General features: G+C 43.2%; 1 protein-coding gene across 1 annotated transcript; it reads left to right on the top strand.

Moving 5' to 3' along the window:
• The first annotated feature begins 86 nt into the window (after window positions 1-86).
• PDCD11 (programmed cell death 11) lies at window positions 87-24,284 on the top strand. Its single transcript, XM_063405372.1, has 36 exons — window positions 87-231; window positions 1,110-1,223; window positions 1,790-1,921; window positions 2,105-2,272; window positions 2,887-3,048; window positions 3,629-3,752; window positions 4,067-4,248; window positions 4,799-4,906; window positions 5,351-5,557; window positions 5,871-5,995; window positions 6,610-6,670; window positions 7,322-7,468; window positions 7,590-7,841; window positions 8,632-8,775; window positions 9,481-9,681; window positions 10,224-10,394; window positions 10,781-10,997; window positions 11,782-11,922; window positions 12,933-13,048; window positions 13,220-13,740; window positions 14,218-14,280; window positions 14,717-14,825; window positions 15,316-15,405; window positions 15,736-15,838; window positions 16,355-16,532; window positions 17,154-17,210; window positions 17,908-18,030; window positions 18,314-18,436; window positions 18,604-18,799; window positions 19,210-19,332; window positions 19,663-19,803; window positions 20,883-21,133; window positions 21,777-21,945; window positions 22,216-22,369; window positions 22,924-23,089; window positions 23,754-24,284. Exons 2-36 carry the CDS (start codon window positions 1,122-1,124, stop codon window positions 23,923-23,925), a joined length of 5,499 nt encoding a protein of 1,832 aa, XP_063261442.1. The 5' UTR covers window positions 87-231; window positions 1,110-1,121; the 3' UTR covers window positions 23,926-24,284.
• Window positions 24,285-24,926: the final 642 nt, after the last annotated feature.

Raw genomic sequence — 24,926 nt, 5'->3', positions numbered from 1 at the left:
CCCTTCCCCGCCGGGCGGCTGAGGCGCTGCTCCGCCACTTCCGGTCGCCCTTTGCCCCCGACCCGCGCGCCGCTTCCGCCCGGCGCCGCGTGCGCCTCCCGCTGCCACAACCGGCTCCGTCCCGGTCCCGGGAACCATTCCCATCCCGGGAACCGGCCTCATCCCCATCCCGATCCCGGGAACCATCCCGCTCCCGGTCCCGCGCTTCCCCCTGGCAGCGGCCCCGGGCAGGTAAGATGCCAGCCCAGCCCGCTGCAGCGGAGCCGGCTCGATTGCCGGCCGTGAGAAGTGTCTGTGTTCCTTAGCCAGCCCTGAGGTGAAGCGTGCCGTGATGGGCTTTCGCTTTATCATGTGCTTTCCATTTAAAGAAGTTTTGTGTGTCTAACAGGTTGCCTCAAGTTCGAGAACATAGGGTTTCAGCGCTATTTTTTGTAGTACTGTTGGCTAATAATAAGCAATGGTGTTAGTAGTAGTATAAGCGCAATAAGCAATAATAATATAGTACTAGCAACTACATTTATTTATTACTATTTATTATTAGTAGTAACAAGTGAATTGTGGCCTAATAAGCAAGGTGGGTTTTATTGATTGAAATAGTAAGGTTAAACACCTATTTTGTGTATGTATACTTATGGCTTAGACAAAGAGGTGGCAAGTTATTTTAATCATAAATAATCATAAGTAGCATTCAAAAACTAAAAACTCAGGCCAAGCTTATGGAGTGTTTTGCTCACAGCTTTCTCCTTGATGACTGAAGCTTGTAAATTCAGCCACTGAATATCATAAAGATTGGTTTAGGAAACATAAGATAAAGCAGATTTATGAATATGTATGTGGTGTATCTAAGTGCTTTAAAGATCAATACTGTAATACTTCAGTGGAACTGTGCAGTAGTAAAAAATGTTATGGATGTGCATATTTAGAGAGACCATTGCAACACTTTGTTGTAGTCAAATGTAAATTGGGATTTGAGTTTCTGTTTTGTCACTAACTAGAGCAGCCATTCAAAGTCTGTCTTATTTTGGAGGTAGTTCACTTTGATGTCACCTCAGTATTTGTGAGGAACAAGCACAATAACTGTTTCATTTCTGCTTTGTCATTTGTCCCAGAGCTGTGCAAGCATGGCATCCGTGGAAGAAAACTTTCCTCGAGGGGGCATTCAGAAGAAACCTGCAGAAGGAAAAACACCCAAGCCAAAGTTAGAGCGGGACAATTTGTTTGATGTATGTTGTTTGCGTGTTCTTGATCAACTTCTCAGAGCTCTTCCACTGTCAGAATTTGACTGCAACCCTCTCTACCTGTTACTTCTACAGTAAACTACAGAAGGGACTCCCAAAAATAGATGTCTTCTGACATTCACCATCATCCTGATCTCTGAAAGATTGCTGATATCTGTTGTGTCTTGAATATGATGACTGAGAAAGTTCAGTCAAAATTATTGATCAGGGTGTAGCTTTTAAACTTTCCACAAGCATCTTATCCCAAGGTGCTGCGTTGTGAGCCTGGTATTACTGGATCCAGGCTAAGTTTTTCTTTCTATTAGTAGAGTGTGGTGCAGATCTCTTGCACCACCCTTCTCCATTCCTAAGATTCAGCTGATCAGCCTCAGCCCAAAGGAGATACTTTGGGAGGACTTGCATGTATACAGACAGCAGTTAGCAAGATGGTTCTCTTTTTTTTTTTTTGTCCAAATCAGTATTTTATTCATGGCAGCAAAGTTCTGCCATAGTACAGAGTTTGTTTCTTTATCCACTTTTATTTTTTAACCTGTGCTTGTAATCTGCTTTAGGTTCAACATGAAGAAAAATCCCAGAAAAGAAAAAGGAGCCAGAAGGATCAAGGAATGCAGAAAAGGTTCAAGGCAGACAAAACAGCTGCTACTAAAGACAATGTTATGAATATTGGACCACTCACAATTGAGGTTGGTGCATAAATGTTTGATTTTGTGTGCCTCTCCTTTCTGGGCTACATAAAAATGGCAAGTTTTTCCTCCCTAAACCTACCAAATATATCTGTGAACCAGTACAAAACGAAACTGCTTGTCCCCCTGTTATCACTGACTTGCCAGGATGTCTGTAGTGTGCTGTTTTTCCTGCTTTCCCAGGCGCTGAGTGAGGGGATGCTGCTCCTTGGCTGTATAAAAGAGGTCAGTGACTACGAGCTGGCCGTCAGTTTGCCCAACGGCCTCTCCGGATTCGTGCCGGTCACGCAGATCAGCGACGCCTACAGCAAACTGCTCACCAAGCAGGTGGCCCAAGGAGAACCCCTGGAGGTGAGACCTGGCACTGGGCTGTGATTTGTGCTTGGAGCTAGAGAGTGTTGGTAGTACCTCAGAATCAACCCTGAGGTCTTGCTTAGGAGCTTGATGTTGACAAACCTTGGTTTGGAACTGGATTTTCCAAGCAAACTTTGCAATTTCCTGCTAACAGCTGACTGCTAGAAAAAAATAAAATGGAATAATCAGTTACCCTTCCTCCCTGGTATGAGCAGTGCCTAAGTTTCCCCAAGGTGTTGCAGAATGTGGGATTAGCACTATCCTTTGCTGGTGGTGTTCCTCCCTGCTGAAGGGGGAGGCTAGATTAGGGTCACTGTTGGCTCTGTAGATGTTTCACTGCTTCCTCAGCTGCAGTCTCCTGACTCCAGCTCATGCAGTATTTTTAAGCAAAGACTCTCAGTCTTGCTGACATAACATAGTGTCATCCCTGCCTCTCTATTGACATCTTGGTGCTTGTGGCATTTCCTGCCTGTTACAGTAGCGTTGACAGAGAAACAGGACTTTCCGATGGGATTTTGTTTTCAAAATCTGTTTCAGTAACAAATGCTTGCCTTATGTTATTTAATATTGTAAACACTGTATATTTCTCTGTTGATCATGTTGCTGGGCAGGAGCTGAATTCGCTCCCAGACATGTTTTCTCCAGGGACACTGGTCAGGTGCATCGTGACCAGCGTAGAGAAACGTGATGATGGAAGTCGCAGTGTCAAGTTATCGATTGACCCCAGGCAGGTCAACAAGGGCCTGCACTCTACAGCACTAGCAGCAGGCATGGTGAGTTTTCTGGGTCTGTCACAGCCTCTCTGGCCTCTTGCATTTCAGTCTGTCTCTACATGGGATCAGAGCAGAGTGTGGAGCTGCTCCCACCATGGATCTGTGAGGAGAGGGTGGGTTTAGTTCTTGTCTCCAGGTTGTCATTTATGAAATTAATTCACTTTATTCTGTTTCAATATGGCTAAGTTATTTAATGATTTCTTTCTGAGTAGGTTTCTTTGTTAATTTTTACAGAGAATAATACATAACATGGCTTGCAGAGGTGCTTGGCTGTTTATGTTTTGTGTTTTCAGCTGTATGATTGTATTCACCTGCTATTTTTGAGCATCACAGTTCTTTTCCTACTAGTTTGTGAGCTCCTTATGTGCATAGCTGGATAAAGGTAGAGTTAAGACTTCACTGTTAGCTGAGCTATGTAATAAGAAAGAATGTAGTATTCTTGCTACTGCTCAGAAAAGCTCAGTTCTCTGTCCATACAAAACAAGAGTACTTTGATGGGGAATCTCTTGCCATATGTTCATTCTTTGAAGACTCAGCTGTTTCATTACATTGCTGAGCTGCAATGCTCTCCTCCCTACAGTTGCTCTCTGGCTCTGTGTTGAGTGTGGAAGACCATGGCTACCTCATAGATATTGGTGTCACTGGAAGTCATGCTTTCCTGCCTCATCAGAAAGCCAAAAATTACATCAAAGCAGTCAAAAAAGGTAAGTAAGTGCAGGAGGATCTGATGGGTTAAAATGGAAGTGGAGGACGACAGGGATTAGAGTTTATTATATTTGTGGTGTTAGTGCACCTTGGTGGGATTGGGTGAAGGTGGAGTCTTTGCTGCAAAAAGCAGTTTTGTGGCTGGTCTGGAACAAGCCTTTGTATTTCAGCCCACGGTCTGACAGTGTTCCTAGCCATGCTGGCAGTAAACTTCACTTAGATTGAGAGGGAACTCTGTAAAAGCTTTGGAAAGACTGTGAGGAAATACTGAGTGTTGCTGGTAGAGGTTTTATTCTGTGACTTGTCTTTGTAGGGCCTGACTTGAAAATAGGCCAGAACCTGAACTGCCTGATTGTGGAGGTGAAGAATGAGGGCAGGGTGGTCTGTTTGTCCATTGATCGGTTGGAGGTGGCTGCATCCATTGCCACAGAGAGACAGAACTGGGCACTCTCTAATTTATTGCCAGGGCTGGTGGTGAAAGCTCGAGTGCAGAAGGTAAGCTCTGGCTTGGGTTTCTTTTGTTGGGTTGGTTTCTTCTGAGTGTTGTTGAAGGCAGGAGAGAGGTGAAGCAGAGATGAGAGTTTATGCCCTGGAAAATTTTTGGTTGGTCTCAATTACTTAGCAGTAGCAAACATAATCTGCTAGGCACTCCCCTCCACTGCATTTACCTGAGGTCTGATCTCAGTTCTGGTTGTGATGCTCTCAGTATAAAGGCTTCAGACTGAAGCTGGTGGTGGAGTTTGAAGCACAACAGGATTAATTTTGTGCTTTCTGGCCTTTACTGCTAAAGTATTCAACAGGATAGCAGTAGTCTTCAGAGGATAGCAGTAGTCTTCAGAGTACACACAGCATTATCAAAAAATGAAAGGATTGTTTTTTCAACAGAGTGTGCAAAGCAGAATTGATAGCAGTTTTTCTGTCTCTTCTGATGTGCTTGTTGATTAACACTGACAGTGCCATTTTTTGAAATGTGTGAAATGTTCTTTGTGCTGCATGAAAACGTAATATGGAAAATTTTTTGGCATCTTTTTGTTCCCCTTCTTAGTTGGCGCCACTTGGGATGAAAGTGACATTTCTGTCTTACTTCACTGGCATTGTGGATTTCATGCACATGGACCCAGAGAAATCCATGAGCTATTCCCCAGATCAAGTGGTAAGGAGGGTGGAGGATGCCTGAAGTTGTTATGTTGCTTACAATATTTCTTGTTTTTTCCAACATTTCTGTGGAATTATCTCTGAAATCTTAAGGCTGATAGCCTTCTTTCATACCTTTTACTTGAATTACTATTGTGGCTGCCTTAAAGCTGTAAAGAGCAAAGCCATTCCTGGAAGACTTATTTGGGAAGCCTGGAGATTTGCAAGAGATAGAAACATGACTTGTGTGGTCATGTTCCCCTCCGTGCATTGATACCAGCCTAGTCCATAAACAACAAAGGCAAAAATCCCTCCTGGGTGAAGCTGTTAGGAGTGAGCGATGTCTTAGCAATACTGGGAAATGCTTGTACATGGACAGAGAGTTCAGGTACCTTGCAGAATGTCCATGAGCATTAGGGAGGTGCCTTAGCCCTCCTTGTTTAATGAGTGCCCTGTGTTGCAGGTGAAGGCCTGTGTGCTGTCTGTGCACCCCGTGTCGCGGGCGGTGCGGCTCTCGCTGCGCCCGCCCTTCCTGCACCCCGGCGGAGCCCCCCGGCCCCTGCCCAGCCAGCGCATGGGGGCAGTGCTGGAGGAGGCCACGGTGAAAGCCTTCTACAAGCAGTTTGGGGCTGTCTTTGAGCTCGATGATGGCTCTCTTGCGTTTGCACGGGTAAGTGCCAGGCTGGTGAGTCCTCCATATCTGTCTTAGCCTGCTGAGAAAGCGGGCTAGGAGAGGGTTTTATTTTCTGCCTTTATCCTCTTTGTGAGACAATACAATAAAATTAAGACAGCATGCAAAGTCTCTGTCAAATGATACATCCCCTTGTTTGAACTGAAATGTAGGAGGGTTGTGGAAGGGCTAGTAAAACCTGCACAAAGAGAACGTTAGAGTAACAGATTTGTCAGATGCTACCACTTCAACCTAAGGCCCATGCCAGTGCTTCCACTTTCCAAACACTCACTTGTAATTCTCTTTTTTCTAGTTGAAACATCTCTCAAAAACCAGAAAATCCTTTAAACCTGGGGCATTTAAGGAAGGTTCCAAACATAAATGTCGGATCATTGACTACAGCCTGATGGATGAGATGTGTATTGTATCTCTGAAGCAGTGAGTATGATAGACTCTCCCAGAAAACTGATTGAAGAATTAGAAAGGTGTTTGACAGCGGAAAATATTACACTGCTTTGCTGGACTGGAACTTGCCATTTGGGGTTTTTGACTTGTATCTATGTTGTGGCACATCAGGTTGTCTGGGCATCCTGCACATATTCCCCATACTCTGTGGAATTAGGACACCATCAATGTTGGTGAGCTGAGGCACAAGGAGGCTAAATTAGTTCTGTCATGATTAGGTCAGAAGACCATGGCTCAGCAGGAAATCAAGCCTTGATCTTGCAGCTCATTTGTGTTATAAAGTCCCTCTTAGTACTTCCAGCTTTATGGCTTTAAGCAGAGCAGAGAATGGGTTCTCCTTTCATGAAGCCGTAACTATGTGACTGTCACCTGGAATGGAGCCTGGTGAACCTCTCTGAACTTTATGTCTTAAGAGCTGTTTTGGGAGATTGGTCAGCTGGAGTCAAACACAGCTCTGGAGTTGTAGAACGCTGGGGTTTGTGTGGACCAATGCATATTTGGGACAAGTCAGAGATGGGACTGTCTTGTCTTATCCTGGATTTCCTTGGAGATGACTGACTGGTGTTCTCTTTGTGTCTCTTCTCTAGTCAGATTATTGAAGCACAGTTTCTGCAATACCAGGATATCCACACGGGTGATGTGGTGCAGGTGAGCTTCTGAGGACCTGAGCACGTTGTTCTTAAAACAGTGATCTTGCCAATGTGCACTCCTTCTGCCTAATATGTGTGTCCAACTTTTGATCCAGACTAGTGAGATGAAAATGAGAAAAGTCTTGTCTTGCAGGACTTGATTAATGGAATGCAGTACTCTTCCCATTTTGTTCATGTTTTTATTCATGATATGGCAAAGGCAATCAAATTTTATCTATGGTCAGTCACTTATTTGTGGCCATGAATATATTTTTAGAAATACTTGCCTTGCAGTCAAAGTAAAAGTTCATGTGTGAACAATCACAATGAGCTGATGGGCAGAAAGTTACTCATTATGATTGTTACATCTGAGTCAGGGCTGTATTGGATATGTTCCTAGAAACAATTCTAGTTTGCTGGCAGTGAGGGATTTTGCAGAAGTAGTTTATGCTTAAAGAAAAGAGGCTGTACAATAACCTTGTGAAGTATATAAAGGTTAACTGGTCAGCTTAGTTGGGTGAAGTGTAGTTTGGTCTAAGACCACTTTTTTTTTTGAATGTGATTAGATTTGGTGATTGTACCTCTTGTAGTGTCTTGGCTGTTTCCTACCTGACCACAGTCTGCTTTTCATGCTGAATTTACCAATTCTTTCCCCTATTTTGGGTTCTAGGGCAAAGTGCTCTCTCTAAAACCCATTGGGATGCAGGTGAAGGTGGCTAATGGGATTAGAGGACTTGTGCCTTCCCTCCATCTCTCTGATGTGATCCTGAAGCAGCCTGAGAAGAAGTACAACATAGGAGATGAAGTCAAGTGCCGGGTGAGAGCTGCCAGACAGGGTCTTCACCTGCTTTGCACTCTTCTCTTCTGAGTATTTAGCAGCTGGATTGATCAGGCAAGGGCAGACATGCTTTTTGAACCTCTCTACTCCATTCTTGTAGGTGCTAGAGTGCAATGCTGAAGGAAAGAAGCTGATCCTTACTCTAAAGAAAAGTCTCGTCCAGTCAAAGCTTCCAGTCCTCTCAAATTATGAAGATGCAAAACCAGGCTTGATCACACATGGCTTTGTAGTGTGTGCAAGGGAGTTTGGCTGCATTGTGAAGTTCTACAATGATGTCAAAGGTCTGGTACCCAAGAATGAGCTGGGCTCAGAACCCATATCTTGTCCAGAGAAAGTCTTCTATGAAGGCCAGGTAATTAATGTGCCTCTGCTGTGTTGTGTGTTTAAATGCAAAAGAGAAATCTGCAGTTGAGTTGGCTTCAATGTGGATTTTCCCAGGAACCGGCTGCACCAGGAGATGTTTATGTCCTTTCACTTAATTACTTGGTTGTGTTCCATTTAATCAGGGTAGGCTGTGAAAAGGGCAGCTTTGATTTGGGTATGTCTGACTTGCCTTTGTTTCTAGGCGCTCTCTGTTCGCGGGAGAACACGGTCATGTGGCATGTAGAAGTCTGGAGGTCAAGGCTGCTATTTCTCCTAAGGAAGTTTAAACTCTTACCTACAGAATCATGTTCTCTGTCTCAGTGTTACTCTGGTTATCCTGAGTTACAGGCACTTTAGGAACTGTGTTATTCACAGTTCTGGTTTTTGTTGTGGGCAAAGTTACAGAGATCTTAGCCATCTTCATTATTTTTTCTTTGTCTTTAATCCAGTTATTTGTTAGCTGGCTTAGGAGAAAGGTAATTTTCTAGTCACAATTTCTGACTGCACATCTGGAGATCTGGATGTTATTCTCCACTCTGCTACAGACCTGCTATATACTTTCACAAGCTCGTTTAATGATTATGTACTTCCGTTTTCCCTCCGTGTGATGCGGACATTTGTGGTTGAAGCTGTTAAGTTCTAGCCACTGGCTTGCTGTCCTCAGATGTGAGAGAGAAGTGTACTGTGTATGTATGTCCCTGTCTCGTTTTGTAGCAAACTGACGAGGATGGTCAGAGGCACTTAACTTGTGTTTTATACTTTTTTTTTTTTTGCTGCAGGTTCTTAAGGTAATGGTCTTAAAATGTGAGCCTCAGCAGGAAAGACTCTTGTTGTCCTTCAGATTATCAAGCAAGCCTGGCCCTGAGGACAAATGGAAATGTACTCCTAAGGAGAAACAGGAAGTGAAATACCAAATAGGAGAGGTATTGAATTCAATGGCTTATTCCTTTTTAGCCTTTTCCTACTAATTTTCCGTATGATTTGGTATCACTTTGAACAACTTTCCTTTGAGAAAGCTGATAGTGATCAGGAACTAGTATTAAATGTGCATTTCTTACTTGGTGGTTGACCTCCTGTATCAAAAACAATATCTCAATTTTCAGAGACCAGGATAAAGGAATCCCAGGAGAGTCCTTCTGGAGGTACCAATTAGTACTCCTACTCTTAGGTGGAATCCTCTTTTTTATTTTCTGGGTGCTGCTGATTTTCTTGTTCCAAAACCAGCTGCTTTTGCTCCCTAGGAAAAAAAAAAGCTTTAGGGAAATGTTTTGAAATGTTTCCCTGTTTTTGCTATAAACAGTTTCCAACTCCCTGCTGATACTGCTAATGCAGGAACAGGACAGTTCTAATCTTAGTTAAATTATTCCTTTCACCCTTCAAATGAAAAGTTACAACCAAGAGAATATTTCCAGCTCTTTATTTCTCTGGGAGCTGAGAATTAGTTTTTATTTTTCCTGCAGCATTGGCATGCTTTTTAGCTCAGCCCTGTTGATGTGAGAGTTTTTCATGTATAGCTGGGAGGCAACAGAAGATCCTCTGCAGTACATCACATCACATCCCCATGCATCAAAAGAGATGACTTCAAAAACACTTGGAATTTTATATCACTGTACTTGTTCTCTTTTCAGATAGTTGATGTGAAAATATTGAAGAAGAAAGATAATGGGTTAGAAGTTTCCATCTTAGAAGATGAAGATAATGTGGTAGCCTGGATCCCCATGCTGCACCTCTCTGACTTTGTTGCTACCTCCAAGCTTCTGTGGCACTGCCTTCAAGAGGGAGATGTCCTGCCCAGAGTTATGTATCTAAGTGACAAGGGAGAGCACATTGTATCCTTTGCCACCTCAACCAGGCAAACAAAGTTTGGGGAAGGAGGGATCTCATGATTCCATAGTATCTGCAACAAACATAAGATTACTGTAGTTAGCGTGAAGTGGAAGCGCCTGTTATGCTAATGACACTTCAAAGAGGCATTATAACTTGTGCTAGAAGTGAAGCTCAGCTGGGGCTAGAATCTCTTCAGAACTGGTTTGTGAGCTGACTTGTTTTCCCAACCAGCTTCTGAGCTGTTAAACCTATCACAACCTTAGGAAAAACTGTGCTGTTTTTATATCAAAATCTGAACTGAATTTTTAGGAAGTTGATATTTCTGCTACTGTGAAACATGTATCTTTAATGCTGAGCAGTTTAAGAGACGTGAGTTGCTAAATTTTTGTGTAGGAAGATCAAGACAAATTGGAATTACAGCATTGAGAGCTCCTGTACTCTAACTTGCAGCGTTTTACCCCAATGGTTAGCAGCACTGAGAGATTTACTTGGCATCATGCTGCTTTCATTCATCTTTTCCCATTTTTCTTAACTGGTTGTTCAGATCTTGAGTAGAAAGTCTGCAGTGATTTCTGCTGTACAGGAGGAGCAAGTTGTGAGAAGCTTCTCTGAAATCCAGTCTGGCATGCTGTTGACTGGTTATGTGAGGAATGTGATGCCCTTTGGAGTGTTTGTGGAGTTCCCTTTTGGTGTGACAGGACTGGCACCTAAAGTGGTAAGCAATGCCTCCAGTAAGCAGCATGTGTGTGATCAGGCTGCTTGAAGCATAGTTTTAGCAAAGGTACAGTTACAAGGAGGGAGCAACTGGGCTGCAGGTCCTGCATTTGGTCAGCTTCCTGCTGCTGGGTAAGAGGGTTTTAGTTTGCTTTTAAATCACTTCCAGAATGAAATAAAGCACCTCATTCAAGTGAGCTTAAGATTCAACTAGGATTTCATGTGACCTCAGTAATTCATTTTAATTGATGGGTTTTTCTTAGTCTGTGTTAATTTCTCTTATGCATTTACATGAAGTGGTAACTCAAACCCTTCTGAACAGCTCTGTGGGTGGTTGATCAGTACCAGCTGTGCTCAGTAACGTTGCCTTCTGTTTCCTTTGCACAGAGCATGAGTGACAAGTTTGTGACAGACACCAAGGACCACTTTGTGGTGGGACAGACTGTGATTGCAAAGGTGATGAGCATTGATGAGGAGAAACAGCGTGTGCTCCTTAATCTGAAGGTGTCTGAGTGCAGCTCAGGAGATTCTGCTGCAGACAGTTTTGCCCTCCTGAATCAATATTTCAAGGAGCTGAAAGAAAACAGGGACTTGTTGAGAAGAGGTAAAAGATTGTAAATGTTCTGCTAAAGGGTATTAGGTAAAAAAAAAAAGGTGGTCTAGAGACACAAGAAAAGAAAAACATTTAAGTGAAAGTTCAGTTCAAGCTAAGACTTCACTTTCCAAAGTAGCTTATTAGAAAAAGGATGTGTGCAGTGTCTGCCATTGACAAGAGGCTTTTTGTAAGTACAGCTGGAACAAGCCAAAGAAACTGCACTTTTCTTTGAAGTCTGCTAAGCCTCCTGCATTGATTTTGGGTCAAGTGCTTGTGATAACCCAAACACAGTACTCACATGAGGATGAGTTTGTTCAGATAGATTTAACTATATGCATTACAGGTCCTCCAGCAGGGGTTTTCTCACATGCTGTTTTTTTAGTGTTTTGATCAAATTCTGACCTTGCCTTTTTAGATTCTTCCTATATCCAGTACTTTTTAATGTTTGTTTCCTGGTATTGTGAAGTGACAGGTCTGTTTTGTGCTTCTAGTGTTAATCTGTTTTGCTTTCACTTTTTTCCTTATGCGGTGCTGGGTGCCAGTGTTTGTATAAGATTGGAAAATATTCTGTCTAAAATTATTAGGTCCTTAATATCACAAAAGGGTTTCTACTTTGATTAACTCTTAGAATTTACTTTGTATTTCTACAGATTCAGGACCTAGGCTTTATTTTCCCTTATGAGGGCAGATGAATGCTTCATATATCACTGAGTAAATGTGAAGGCTTGTCTTTGTTTTTCAAAGAAACAACATAAGTAAAACTGATTTCTCGCTTTTTCTTCCCTTTATTTAGGAGTGCCCAGCATTTATGAGCTGCTGCCTGGGAATAGGGTGCATCTGGTCGTGCAGGATGTGAGGGAGGATGGCTCAGCACTGTTCAGTGGCAGCTCTGTCACAGGCTTGACTGTAACTGCCACCCGCTACCATTTGGGAGGTGAGGGTCTTTCCTTTGCTTGTGTTGGTTTTCAGTCTTGTGCTTTGAAACCTCTCCCAAAAAATGGATTCTGCTCATGAGGAACTAACAGGGAGAAGTCTGATCAGAGTAGGGATGGCCCTGAGGAGGAGTTAAGTTTCCCAATGTCTTGCTGGCCCATTTGTGTGATTCAGAAAATATTATATAAACCTCCCTGTGCCTTTGTTAATCCTGTCTCATATTGTGGGCATCTAGTTTGTGCTCAGAGATCCTTATTTGAACCATACTGTATATAGACAAATATGAATACAAGCTCTAGCTTTCTTGGGTTTTGTCTTCTTCCTTTAGAAAGAGCATACTTCAAGGAATGTCTATCTGAAATTGCTGTCAATTTTTCTTGAAAAATCAGTGACTTTTAAACAGGACTGTACTGTTTTTCAATTTTCAATTTTCATTTCAAAATTTTTTCAATTCAATTGAAAAAATTTCAATTCAAAAATTAAAGAAAGGTGTCATATTGTGCAAAACCAAACATATACTTGCTGAAGTAATGAATAAACCAGTGAAAGCAAAATAAATCTCTGACTTCAAGAGAAGTAATAACCCCAGCACTTCTGTGTCAGAAGGGTTTCTTTTTTTTTTCCTTAGCAGTAGATAGACTGACGATAGTTTTGTGCAAATGTTAAGAAAATCTTTTTCAAAACCTATATTATCTTGACCTTGTTTTTAGTCAGCCTTGTCTTCATTATTTGTGTCTTCATAAAATCAACTTAGTTTTTCCAAGAAAGATCAGACTTTTTCCAAATACAAAGATCTCTTTTTTTTGTTCCTCGTTGCCAGTAACGTTGGAATAATGTGTTCTTAAATAGATTTATTATATGTTTGATATTAATTTTGTTGAGATACAATAGTAATTAAGCAGTCTTTGGTCTTCAGGAATTAAACCTTTCACGTTTGTCATGTACCACTATCACAGTTGCTCAGAATTCTTCATTATCATCAGGACGTAATCTCCTTATGCTCATTTGTAGACAAAAATATTGCTCCTGGTGAGAAAAGGAAGGCATTTGTTCTTCATGTGGATGCCCTCAAATCTGAGGTGTATGTTTCTCTTCGGGAAGAACTGTTAAAGCAAAGACCCAAGCGAGTGAGTGCGCGTTCAGTTTTTGGGTTTGTGTGTTTCTGCTTGTCTGGCAAACTGTAGGTGATTAATAGATTTCAAGGGAGGCTGTTTCCTCTTTTAGAGCTGTGGGAGGTAGAGTGGAGGGAGTAAAGATCTCAGCAGGAGAAGTCACTGTGTGTGTCCATTTCTGTCTAGCGGCTCCGCGAGGACTCCCAGCAGTCTGCGGTGGTGCAGCACGTCACAGAGCACTTTGCCATCGTGTCCCTGCTGCGAACAGGCCAGCTGGCAGCTGTCCCCATCGCCTGCCACTTCAACGACACCTTCCGCTTCGACTCGGAAAAACTCAGGGTGGGACAGACAACCTCTGTAACCCTAAAAGCGGTGAAGGAGAACAGCCACGGAGTCCTGTTAGCAGTACAAGGCCCAGCCAAGAAGAATGTCTTTGTAAGGGTGCGGAACGAGTCCGAGACAGCCTCAGAGGAGATGCTGCCTGCTGTGAAACACTCGCTGTCCCCGGGGGACGTCGTCACCGGTACCGTTAAATCCGTCAAACCCACCCACGTCACTGTCGCTATCGATGACAAGCTGACAGGTTCGATCCACGCATCCCGGATTCTGGATGAAGTGCCCATAGGCTCTTTTCCAACTTCCACTCTGAAAGCTGGACAGAAAGTGACTGCTCGAGTCATTGGAGGCAGAGATGTGAATACTCACAGGTGGGAAAACACATACATGGTGTTGCTTCTGGAGGAACGCAAAGGATGAAACAGTTTGTGTTTCAATTCAGATCATCTAGGCCCCTCTGTCAACAGATGGTGTTACAGCTGCCTTTGCTGGAGTAGTTCAGGCCTGAGGAAATCTGCTATTATATTCTATCCCAGATCCAGCTTTCAGTAAATTAGCTTTCTGCCTGTGTCACTGTATTTGTCTTGAGTATAGATTGCAAGAAAAAAAGATGTCTAAACTATTAAGTTCCAGTGGAAGCCCTAAATACAGGCCCCAGGGACTAAATTTGCTGGGGTATTTTTGTTACCTAAATTGCTACTGAAATAGTAATAGGAAGAACTGGAACTGGAAGGCTCTGGGACTTTTAGAGGGCTTGCACCTGGGGTTTTTTTTGCCAGTGCAGAGGCATTAAATGTGGGTGACCTGGGGAGATCACGGAAAACATTGATCTTTTTCCTTTTCTTTAGGTGCCTGCCAATCACCCATCCACACTTCACACAATCCATTCCAGAGCTCAGCATTCGACCAAGGTAAGTGCTGTCTGCACATACAGACCTTGTATCCTTGGATGTCCCATCCCTTGTACCTCTCATTCATGAAGGAGCTGGCCATGAGCAATGAGTATGCAGTGAGGCAAGTTACTCTTACTCTCTCTTTCACACTAACTTGGGTCCTGTAGCTGTGTTAAATATCCCAGTGCTCTCCCAGCACATGATTTCATTTGAATGTCCTTTTGGCTTCAGATTCTGCCAATCTGGACTCTGTCATGTCTGTTCCTGTCAGAAAGATTTCCTCTTATGATCAGGGAAGAATTAATTCCTGGCAGAAAAAATGTAGCTGGGGAGGGGTGAAAGACATTGTCACAGTAGTACTAGCTCACCACGTTCCCCTGGGTTTCTAACTTCCCTCTTGGTCATTAGGACCAAAGCTGTTTTACTGATGTCCTCTTTCTTCTTTTGCAAACAGTGAAAAAGAAGGGGAATTCACACCAATGTTGAACCTTAAAGAAGAAAGTTCCCTTAAGAAACTTGGACTCTACGATTTTGGGCAGACAGTCACCTGTTTTGTAAAGAAGGTGAGGTTAGAGTCTTCTTAGGAAGTGTGCTGGGAAGGCAGTAAGTAGGTGTGACCTCGAGGGCCTTAGCTCAGACTTAAATATTGAAGACTGTGGTCTTCATTAACTGCCAGAGCGACCCATGGTAACTGCAGTGTCTTACCAGGAAAGTAGAGGAAAGAAACAAAAATTTTCAGTACTTGATGGAGTCAGGCTGACTTGTCCTCTTTGGCATGGTGTTCGTTGCCAGCAGGCACTAGTAAAATGGCCTCTGAGTATGCCTAGAGCACAAAGTACACTTGCTACTGATCCCCTGTGTACACTTGCCTGTGAACCGCAGCAGTGTTATGCTTGTAAGAACAGAATTGAAACCATCATTTTTGCTTGGTGCAGAAGCCAAGGCTGGAGTAGTTCTTTTTAGCCTTAAAAATTAGTGAAAATTTTCTGCCAGGGAAATTTTTTTCCCCCAAGGTGTCATGCTGTCTTCTCTGGTTATTTGGTGTCTTTTTAGTATAACATGCTCAAAAATTGGCTGGAGGTGGAAGTCGCCCCTGACATTCGAGGAAGAGTTCCTCACCTGCTGCTGTCTCAGAACACCAAGGTAAGAGGCTGTTACTGGTGAGCTACACAGAGTTGGTTTTTACCAGATGCTTGGCCACACATAATGACTGCAGACACTTGTGACATCCATGTGAACTCATAACCCAGTGTTCTGCCCTTTAGGCATTGCTGCCCCTTGCTAGCAAGCAAGTACTATGCCTGTAGCTAGTTTGGCTCAGGATATCAGAGCCACTGAAGCAGTGCTGAGCTATCAGTCAACTGCACATCAAAGACGTTTATAGAAAGTGTAAAGATTTATAGGGGAAACACTAGGCAGAGTTGTGCAAAGCTCCTTTTCTGGAAATAAGTGTAAACATGTCTTTTATTTCAGATCTTAAAACATCCGGAAAAGAGCTTTAAAAATGGCCAGGCAATATCAGCCACAGTGACTGGAACAGACGCCAGCGAAACAAACCTCTGCTTGTCACTCACAGGTACTGTGGAGCCTTCACAGCAGGGCCCCACCACATGAGATGCTTTACTCAGAGCTGGGCCTGCACTGACCCCTCAGGTGAAGGTGTTAGACTCCAGAGCCAAGCTGTACCTCCTGCAGAACAGAACTAACCCCTGAGATCCTGACTTAGATGTAGCAGCATCTAAGACAAGCGAGGTCAGACCTCTAGAATAAAGAATCACTTTTCTAGTGTCTCAGACTAAAGCCCTTGTCTGAGCCCTTCTGAACATGTTCCCTGCTAATCTCAGACATGAGGTGGTACATTTGTCAGCATTTGTCAGTTTTTCTGGATCTTGGAATTGTGCAACTAAGGGACCTTTTCTGGGCTACCAAGGCAAACATGGCAGTGAACAGAGATTGCACAGGCTGCACTTTACCAAATCTTGTGGGTTTGATACGTGACTAGGTAACTAAAATCAGCTACACTAACTTACTACCTCTGTTGCTTCATATTTTGAAGTATTATGACACCCTTTTCCTCCTTCACCTTTTCCAGGAATTCAGTCACTGGAGCAGGACACCATCTCTGTAGGCATGGTAACAAAGGTGACTCCACACGTTGGTTTGACCATTGCCCTGCCAGGTGGGAAGACTGGCAAAGTCAGCATCTTTCACCTGAATGATACTTACACAGAGGATCCTCTGGGGAGCTTCAAAGTTGGCAAGATTGTCAGGTTAGTAGTTGTCTTCCTTGTTCCTTCAAGCTGCAAGGCTTAAAAATATTCTCCTTCGGTGACAGGCTTTTCACTGCCTTGAGGTAGTGCCAGACTATAAGGTCAGTCTTTGGCTAAGAAGTGATGCTGACTTCCCTTATATATGTTTGGGTGAAACTCTTGTATTTTCCGTGTAGAAGAAGCCCCTATTCAGCTGCCTTCATGAACTGTCTTTTTGAGAGTAGCTACTCTGTTAGCTAAGGTGCTGATGGGGTTAAGGGTAGCCAGATATCCCAGCTCTGCAGTGGTTCTGTGGGCTGTTTGGAAATTGAGTTGTTTTTAATTTGTGATGCACAAGCAATTCCATTTTCCTGCTTCACATACTTGTTGGGAATGTTGGAGAGTGCAACAGGCTAAGTGATTTCAGGTGTAACTCTTGCATTGGCAGTAGAGAGTAAACATGTTTCAAAAGTCCTTTAGTTTTATGAACTATTGTATCATGCTGGTTTGTATTAGAACGAGCTCCAAGGAATAGAGTGCTTTGTTCCTTTTTCAGCTAGTGTAAATGTTTATTTTCAATCTGTGGCTTTTTTTAGCAAGTAAAAAAAGCTTTCTGTTTTGTCCCCATCTTCTGCCATGCAGGTGTTACATCCTCTCCAATGAGAATGGTAAAATCCAGTTATCTCTCCGGCAGTCCCGGTATGTATCGTCCCTCTAGTCTGATCTCCTACTAGTGAAAAAAAATATCATGAAATACAGCTGTTGTTTGTTTGGGAAGATCAGTGAGAAGTGTTAAAAGAACAAGGAGGGTCTGACACTTAACATAAAGCTGCTCAAGTGGTTCAGACTTAATTTCTGTTTGTCATAGTTTCTAGGCCTGCCTTATCTTTTTTGTTTTCTTACTTGGGATGAAAGTTCTACCTCTGAATTTGCAATACAAACGTGTTATGTTTCAATGTTCAGCTGTATTTTAACAGTTTTGATTAAATAATAGACGTAGCCCTAAATGTGTCTTACAACTGAACATCTTGCTTTGTCTTCCTTATGGAACAAAAGTGTGGAATTAAGCATCTTAGAAATAAGTGGGGAAAACACCAAGCAAATGCTGTGCAAAATTTCAGACACTGTTTTACTCTCCTCATTTTCTTAGTGTCAGTGCAAGTCAGGCTGATGTGTTTGGCTTTGTTAGCAGCAGCATGTGTATTCCCTAATGCCAGGTAGAGCTTGGCAGAGATGCAGGTAGTCCAATTAGTACATTTCAATAAACTGAAGGGTGTCTCTGAGACACTCCAGAGAGTACTAGCTGTTGTTAATACTGATCTATTTTCTACTATCCAGAGCAGAATGTGAATTATTCAGACAAGTGCTTTAACTTCTAACCTCTCTTTCCTTTTAGGCTAAATCCAAAGACAAACAGCAAAGTGGAGGATATTGAAATAACAAGTATTAAGGATGTTAAAAAAGGCCAGCTAGTGAGAGGTTATGTCAAATCAATCACTCCATCAGGTGTATTCTTTGGGTGAGTAGCCTGAGAAAATTATTCTGGCAAATGACGTGTCTTGGAGAACTTTGAGTGGATGATTGTGGAATCTTGTTTGGGGATTGTCTCTGGCATAATGTGAAGTCACAAAATGAATTTACTCTTGGAAATCAAGATGTCATGGAGACTGTCTTGAGCCTATGAAATTAAAGTAGGGAAAGTTAGTGTGACACTTTATAGAACCAGTGAGGCCACAAATGTGCTTTATTTTTCTTTCCTCCTGCTGTAGAATACTAATTTTTTATTTTCTTCCTCTTCTCAGATTGTCCACTTCTCTCCTGGGCCGAATCCAGTTCCAGAACGTTTCCCCCTACTTTGTACAGAAACAGTCCTTATATGAAAAGTACCTTCCTGAAGGAAAACTGCTCACTGCCAAAGTGCTTGGGTAGGTCCAATGTTCTTTAAAAAGGGCTATGAATTAGAAGAGAGGAGAGGATGGAAAGAGGAAGATAAAAGGAAGGTTTGAAAGAAGTTCAGATCCTTGCAGTCACTGTAAAAGCTCTCATTTTTTTCTTATTCTTCTGTCTTGCTACTCCTGGCAATGCACCACAGGGTAAACAGAAAAGAAAAACATATTGAGCTCTCTCTCCTGCCCGAGGACACTGGGATGCCAAGTGTCTTGCCTGAATCCCTAGGCCTGCCACAATATGGAGCAGAGGAAGAGAAAAGAGAGGCACATGAGGAGGAAAAAAGAGAAGAGCCTAAACTGAACAGAAAAAAGAGAAGAGTTAACTCTGAAAGTGGTCAGGTATGGGTGTGATTGCACAGTATATGCTAAAGGACTTTGTTGGTTCAAATACTGTCGTGACTGGGAAGATCCCAGTCTCATCCCAGAAGGATGAGGCTGACAAATTATACAGGCTAGGGAAAAAAAGATTAAATTTCATTGGAGATTACAAAGATCAAAAACTATTGCTTTTGGGTGGGAGTTGAGATAACAGCCCACCTGTATTTCCTGTCCCTTTGGTCTTTGCACCCTATGTAGGTGAGTGTGGGTTTATTCTCCACTGTCTCTGTTAGCTGAGAGAGTAGTGGGGGATGCTCTGCCAGGATATTTCCCTCTCTCTGCTGTCAGGCTCTTTACTTTGTGATTAGAATTGCCTTTAAGACTGTCACAGTTGTTGTCCTTCACTGTCCACTCATTTCCACTTGTTGCAGGAGGCAAAGCCAAAGAAAAGGAAGATCTGCCCAGCAGATGAAAATGACAGTGGAATTGAGGTGTTTTACCGTGAGGAGGAAGAGGATGACCAGGAGGAAGAGGCAGCTAAAAAGAAGTCTAAGGTGAGAAGTTTGAAGGAGAACCTGAGGCTGAAATGGCCTTCTAGTCCTATTGATGCGTGTCAGTTTGACTTTAAGACAGTAAGTATTACTGCTGCAGATAGGAGTGACACAGGCTGGTGTTTGTGTCTTCTGAAAATGGCTTGAGGTGGATGGAATTTAAATTCCAGCAAAGCTAGTCACAGAGTTAATGTTTTTGCTGATGGGCTGTTTGCAAGTAGAAGAAGTCAGTAATACTGAATGGGGAGATGCCACAAGCAAGAAGCAGTTGTCTGATCCCAGTTTAAAACTTAAAATTAAAACCCAGGGCATTTTCTATCTTCCTCCAAACAGGTAAGGAAGGCTGGTGAAGCTCCCAGGCTGCAAGTTTCCATGGGCTTCACCTGGGATGAAGACAATGCAATGGATATACCTGTGCTGGATCAGAAGGAAGAGAGCTCAGAGAGCGAGGAGGAGGAGGATACACAGTCCAAGGTACTGTGTAGTTGTGTTGTCTGCACAGGAGACCCCATACAGTGGCTGTAACGTGATGTTTTGGTATTTGCATGTCTGTCTGCCCTGTAGCAAAGCCTTTTAACCCAAGGGAGCATCTTTGGCAGCTGACACAGAACTTGTTCACCTATTTTGAACACTGACTTTTGTAGCAGATGCCTCTGAAGCAGAGGAGAAAGGGCCCAATTTTACTATGACTGCATGAAAAACAGGTTTTCTCATGTTGACATATTAAAAAAATAAGTATTTAGAGTCAAACAAATGTTTTCATGAACACAAAACTTTTTTTTATTTAATCTCAGCTCTGTTATTTACTTTCCTGAGTGTTGTAAATTGACAGAAAAACCTGGAGGTGAAAAATCTTTCAAGTTATAGTCCTCTTATTTAGCAAAACGCCACAAAGCACCAAAACCAATCTTCTCTTATGCTATCACCTTTAGAGGGGTTTTCCAGTGAGAGCAGTTCAGCAAAATTGAGAGACAAGCTCATGAACTCTTTTCATGTTTGCTCTTCAGGATTTCCTCTGTTCCTCAAAACTCACCTCTGTAAAAGCAATGCATGGCTCATGCTTTATTGCCCAAGATAACAAGGCAGAGAACTATGGCACTGTGAGCTCCAAATTTAGACCTCAGTAACCCTAGTGATCCAGCAACATGCCCCAGTTGTACATGGGGAGAAATTGTGTTGGATTTTTACAGAGTGAAGGAGGGTGGTGATGAGTACTGGCCTGGAAGGTAAAGATGGAAGAATTAGAGGGAAGGGCAAAGTGTGGATCCTGCAGTTGGAGTGCCAGACTAGCAAAGTATTTGGTCCTTCAATTTATTTAATTTTAAAAAAAAGGGACTTCATGTACTGCTGCTCTTTGAGGTGTGAATTGTGTAAGGGATGGGGGGTGTGTATCATTTTTATTCTCTTTTAAACAGTTGGCCTCATCTCATCATTTTCCCTGTGGAAACTGCTTAGCCTTGGACATACTGAGGTCTGGCTGTACTTTAGCTGGACCTGCCTACTCCCCCGTGAAGTGCTTGCCCTTCCTCAGTCCTCCTGTTTTGCTCTTCCAGCTAAAGAAACGAACAAAGAAGGAGAAGGAGCTGGAGAAGCAGAGGAAGGAGAAGGAGCTTTGCAAAGTAGAGGCGGCTCTGATGGACCCGAGTCGGCAGCCACAGTCGACAGATGACTTTGACCGCCTGGTGCTGGGCAGTCCCAACAGCTCCATCCTCTGGCTGCAGTACATGGCTTTCCACCTCCAGGCCACAGAGATTGAGAAGGCCAGAGCTGTGGCAGAGAGAGCACTTAAAACAATCAGTTTCAGGTAATAATGCAGCTCTGCTTTTCTTTGCCCCAAAGAATAAATTATGACAGGGTAGTTGTGGTGGAAGAGCACTGATAGTATCAGTGTGAGTTTGTGTGTGTGGAGTGACAGCGTCTGTTTTAGTGAGCTCAGAAGGATTAAATGGTAGCAACTGTCAGCTGGCCCTTTGAAGGTCTGGCCTGAGTCACCACCACTGGCCCACAGGTGACCTGCTGCAGGTCCTGAGCTCAGGAGCTCCTGAAGGTGTCACTGAGTGCACAGACATTCTTCTGGGCAGTCAGAAGCGTTTGGAAGAGCATAATGCTGTCAGTGATTTCCTTGAATCAAAGCATGAAACAAATGCTGAAACTCCTGTTGCTTTTGCCATAGGGCTGTACCTTAAATCATCTCTACTGCATGATTAAGTATATTGTGCTTTCTTGACTCAACCTTCTGGTTTTTAATGACAAACAACAATGATAAAAAACCTGTAGTGTGAATCAACTGCTGTGCTCTATTTCAAAAATAGTGTTTCAGGGAGCATTATGTCCCTTTTCTTGTCCTGGAGACCTGCTACAAGTCTGTGAGTCTGTCTAGGATAGTTTGCAAAAACCTGGTGAAGACTGGCAAAAGGCTAAATATTCTTGTTCACGTCTGCTTTAAGGGAAGAACAGGAGAAGCTGAATGTCTGGGTAGCTTTGCTGAACCTGGAGAACATGTATGGTACTGAGGAGACACTGATGAAGGTCTTTGAGAGAGCAGTTCAATACAATGAACCTCTGAAAGTCTTCCAGCATCTGTGTGACATCTATGCCAGCTCTGAGAAGTACAAGGTAAGGCAGTGCAAGCAGATCCCTGGCATGTATCCCATTCAGGCCTGCCAGGAAACTGCAAATGCTGGCTGTGTAAGCTTCCTGCTGTCAGACGTTGGGCCTGTCCTGTTCTTAACTGGAGTTAATGGTTATGATTAACAGCGGGCAAGGATGCACTGATGCTTGCTTTTATGTCATAAGTGTTCAGAGATACCCAGCCAAAAAATATGAGTGTTAAAGCTAGAAGGCTTTGTTATGAATGTGTGATCTAACCCAACTCTGTCCTTCCAGCAAGCAGAAGAATTGTACCACACCATGCTGAGGCGTTTTCGCCAGGAGAAATCTGTGTGGCTGAAATACGCCTCTTTCCTCCTGAAGCAAGGCCAGGCTGAGGCTACACACAGGCTTCTGGAGCGTGCTCTCAAGGCTCTGCCCACCAAAGAACGTAAGCTCTCTGCCCCAGCCTTATTTTGGACCTTAATGGAGACAGGGGATGGGCTGCTCTCTGATATCTCTGCCTGTGACAGCATTTGTAATAAGTGAAAAGTGCAGCCAGCTGACTCTCAGGGGAGGGGAACTTTTAAGCTGGATGTCACTGCTAAATGCACCTCTGCTAAAGGTACCTAATTGAATTTTCTATGATGCACAAAAGCAAAGCACCCAAAACAAAGGCAGCTTTGAGTTTTACAGCCCTCTGGAAAAATTCACTTGGTCTAAGCTCAGGTTTCTGGGGCTGCCCATGGGTGCTCCATGATCCATTATGAATATAAAAATAAACCTCTTTCTCCTGCAGAGAGCTGAAATGGGAAGTGAACTGTGACCTTTCTGTCTCCCACTTTGATCCCACCTTGGTCCAGAATCTCTTTACAGCAGAGCCTTTTGTCTCTGGGTAGAGATGGTGCTGTCTCTGTGCCTGCCTCTGTTCTTTGTAATTCTCACTCGTTTGATCACATGGAAGAGACTTGCTGTGGTACCCTAATATGTCATTACTTTTTCCAGATGTGGATGTCATTTCAAGGTTTGCACAGCTGGAGTTCCATTCTGGGGACACAGAACATGCCAAGGCCCTCTTTGAGAGCACCCTCAGCAGCTATCCCAAGCGGACAGACATTTGGTCCATCTACATGGACATCATGATCAAGCATGGCACCCAGAAGGAAATCCGGTGAGTTGTGGGGCAGCAGGCTGGGAAGGGGCAGAGCACACCTGGAAAGAGCAGAGGTACCTTGCAGTGTGAGGTTGTACAGGGCTCCCCACAGCACAGCAAAAGGGATTCCCTCCCCCAAAAACTGGCGTGTGTGGAAGTGCTGATCCTTGCTAGGATTAAAGAGACCCCAAAGAGTTCCATAGGGCAGAGGGGGACTGATTTGTAAGTTGTGGCCTGCATGGCAGAAACTTGAGGCCTTGCACTGAGGTTCACCTGTCCCTCTGCAGGGATTGCCTTGTATCTGAAGGGTGAGATCAGTCTTGAATAGTCAGTCTTTGTATCTTGTAACGTAAAAATGGAAAAACATATTTTTCCTTTTTTTTTTCCTGAGAGGTGACAAAAGGAATTTTCCACATCCACTTAATGAATGCAGTGTCCAATGCAGTGTCTGGATCCTTGTTTAAGTTGACCAGCAGCTTTAGTGTTTTGCAAGCAAGTAGAAGGCTTCTACTTAGAGATTTTGGTCAATTGTCAGGAATCTCTTTCTCCCAGCACCAGCACTTTCCAGCAATTTCCCCTGAATATTTCCCCTGACTTTCTGCTCTTTATTAAAAGACAGGGTACAGGGCTTGTATAGAGTGCTATCACAAACAGTGATTTGAATCACTTTGGTTTCTTGCAGAGACATCTTTGAGAGGGTCATACACCTGAGCTTGGCACCAAAGAAGATGAAATTCTTCTTCAAACGCTACCTGGATTATGAGAAGAAATTTGGTACAGCAGAAAGTGTCCTGGCTGTTAAAAGAGCAGCACTTGAGTATGTGGAGACCAAGAGTTCCCTTGCTGACACCTAAGTGTGGTGCCAGTGAAAGCAGAGAGACTTGGCTTTCCATGCAGTGTGGGAACTGAGGAGTGTGTGGAGTTCTGCTGTGACTGTCCATGGACAGTGAGTTTCCAGAGAGTATTGGTCTGTGACCAAACCAGCTTGGAAAGAACAAACAATCAAATGAAAAGGTTTGACAAATGTTTGCAGCTTTGTCCAGATGTTACAAATAATCCTGGTCTGTTGATGACATGTTTTTAAATATAGACTGTTTTATAGTCAAAAAACCCATCAGCCATACCTGTTTTACTTTCCTGGGGAAATGGTGCAATTATGACACAGTGCTTTTAAATAAGCAATGTCTTATAAATTGATTTTTCTCAGTGTCAAGATACCGGAGAAGATTCTTGTCTTTTGGATGAATTAACACTTCTAAAGATTTATCTCAGGTGCCTTTGTGCTCTAGAAATTGGCAGAGCAACACTGGATTGAGGCATAGTTGAAGCTGGAAGAAGCCTCTTGATGATAATCTTCAAGCTCCTGCTCAAAGCAGGGGTCAGCAAGACTGGGTTGATCAGGTGCACTCACAGTTTGGTTTTGATTCCCCCAACAATGGAGACTTCACAGCCTCTCTGGGCAACCATCTGTTGTAACAAGTTGCTAGGGATTAATGACAGAAAAAATAGTGATTTTCAGTAGTCATTGTCTGTTAAGAGAAATCACTGAAGTCAAAGAAAAAGGTGGTTTTTCTGTGCTGAAAATGTTATTCCAATGTAACCTTCTGCTTGGAAAAAGCCAGGTATTTTGGGTAGTTCAAAAAGCTGTCACTGATGTCAGTGCCTTATGGTCCATATCCTTAAAATTCTGTATTCCTCTAACTTTCCACTAAGATGTGGATATGATCAGCCACATTTTACAGAGGAAGAACTTGAGACAAGGGGAAAAACAGGGTATGTGAACAGATGTGAGTATCCAGTGTAGACCCTAGTGAGTAGATGCCCACCTTTGAAATACCAAACTTGATGAGTCTTA

Source organism: Prinia subflava, chromosome 9 (genome assembly GCF_021018805.1).
Source record: "Prinia subflava isolate CZ2003 ecotype Zambia chromosome 9, Cam_Psub_1.2, whole genome shotgun sequence".
NCBI lineage: Eukaryota > Metazoa > Chordata > Aves > Passeriformes > Cisticolidae > Prinia > Prinia subflava.
The sequence above is the reverse complement of the archived record's forward strand: the minus strand, read 5'-3'. Positions and strand labels throughout refer to the sequence as shown.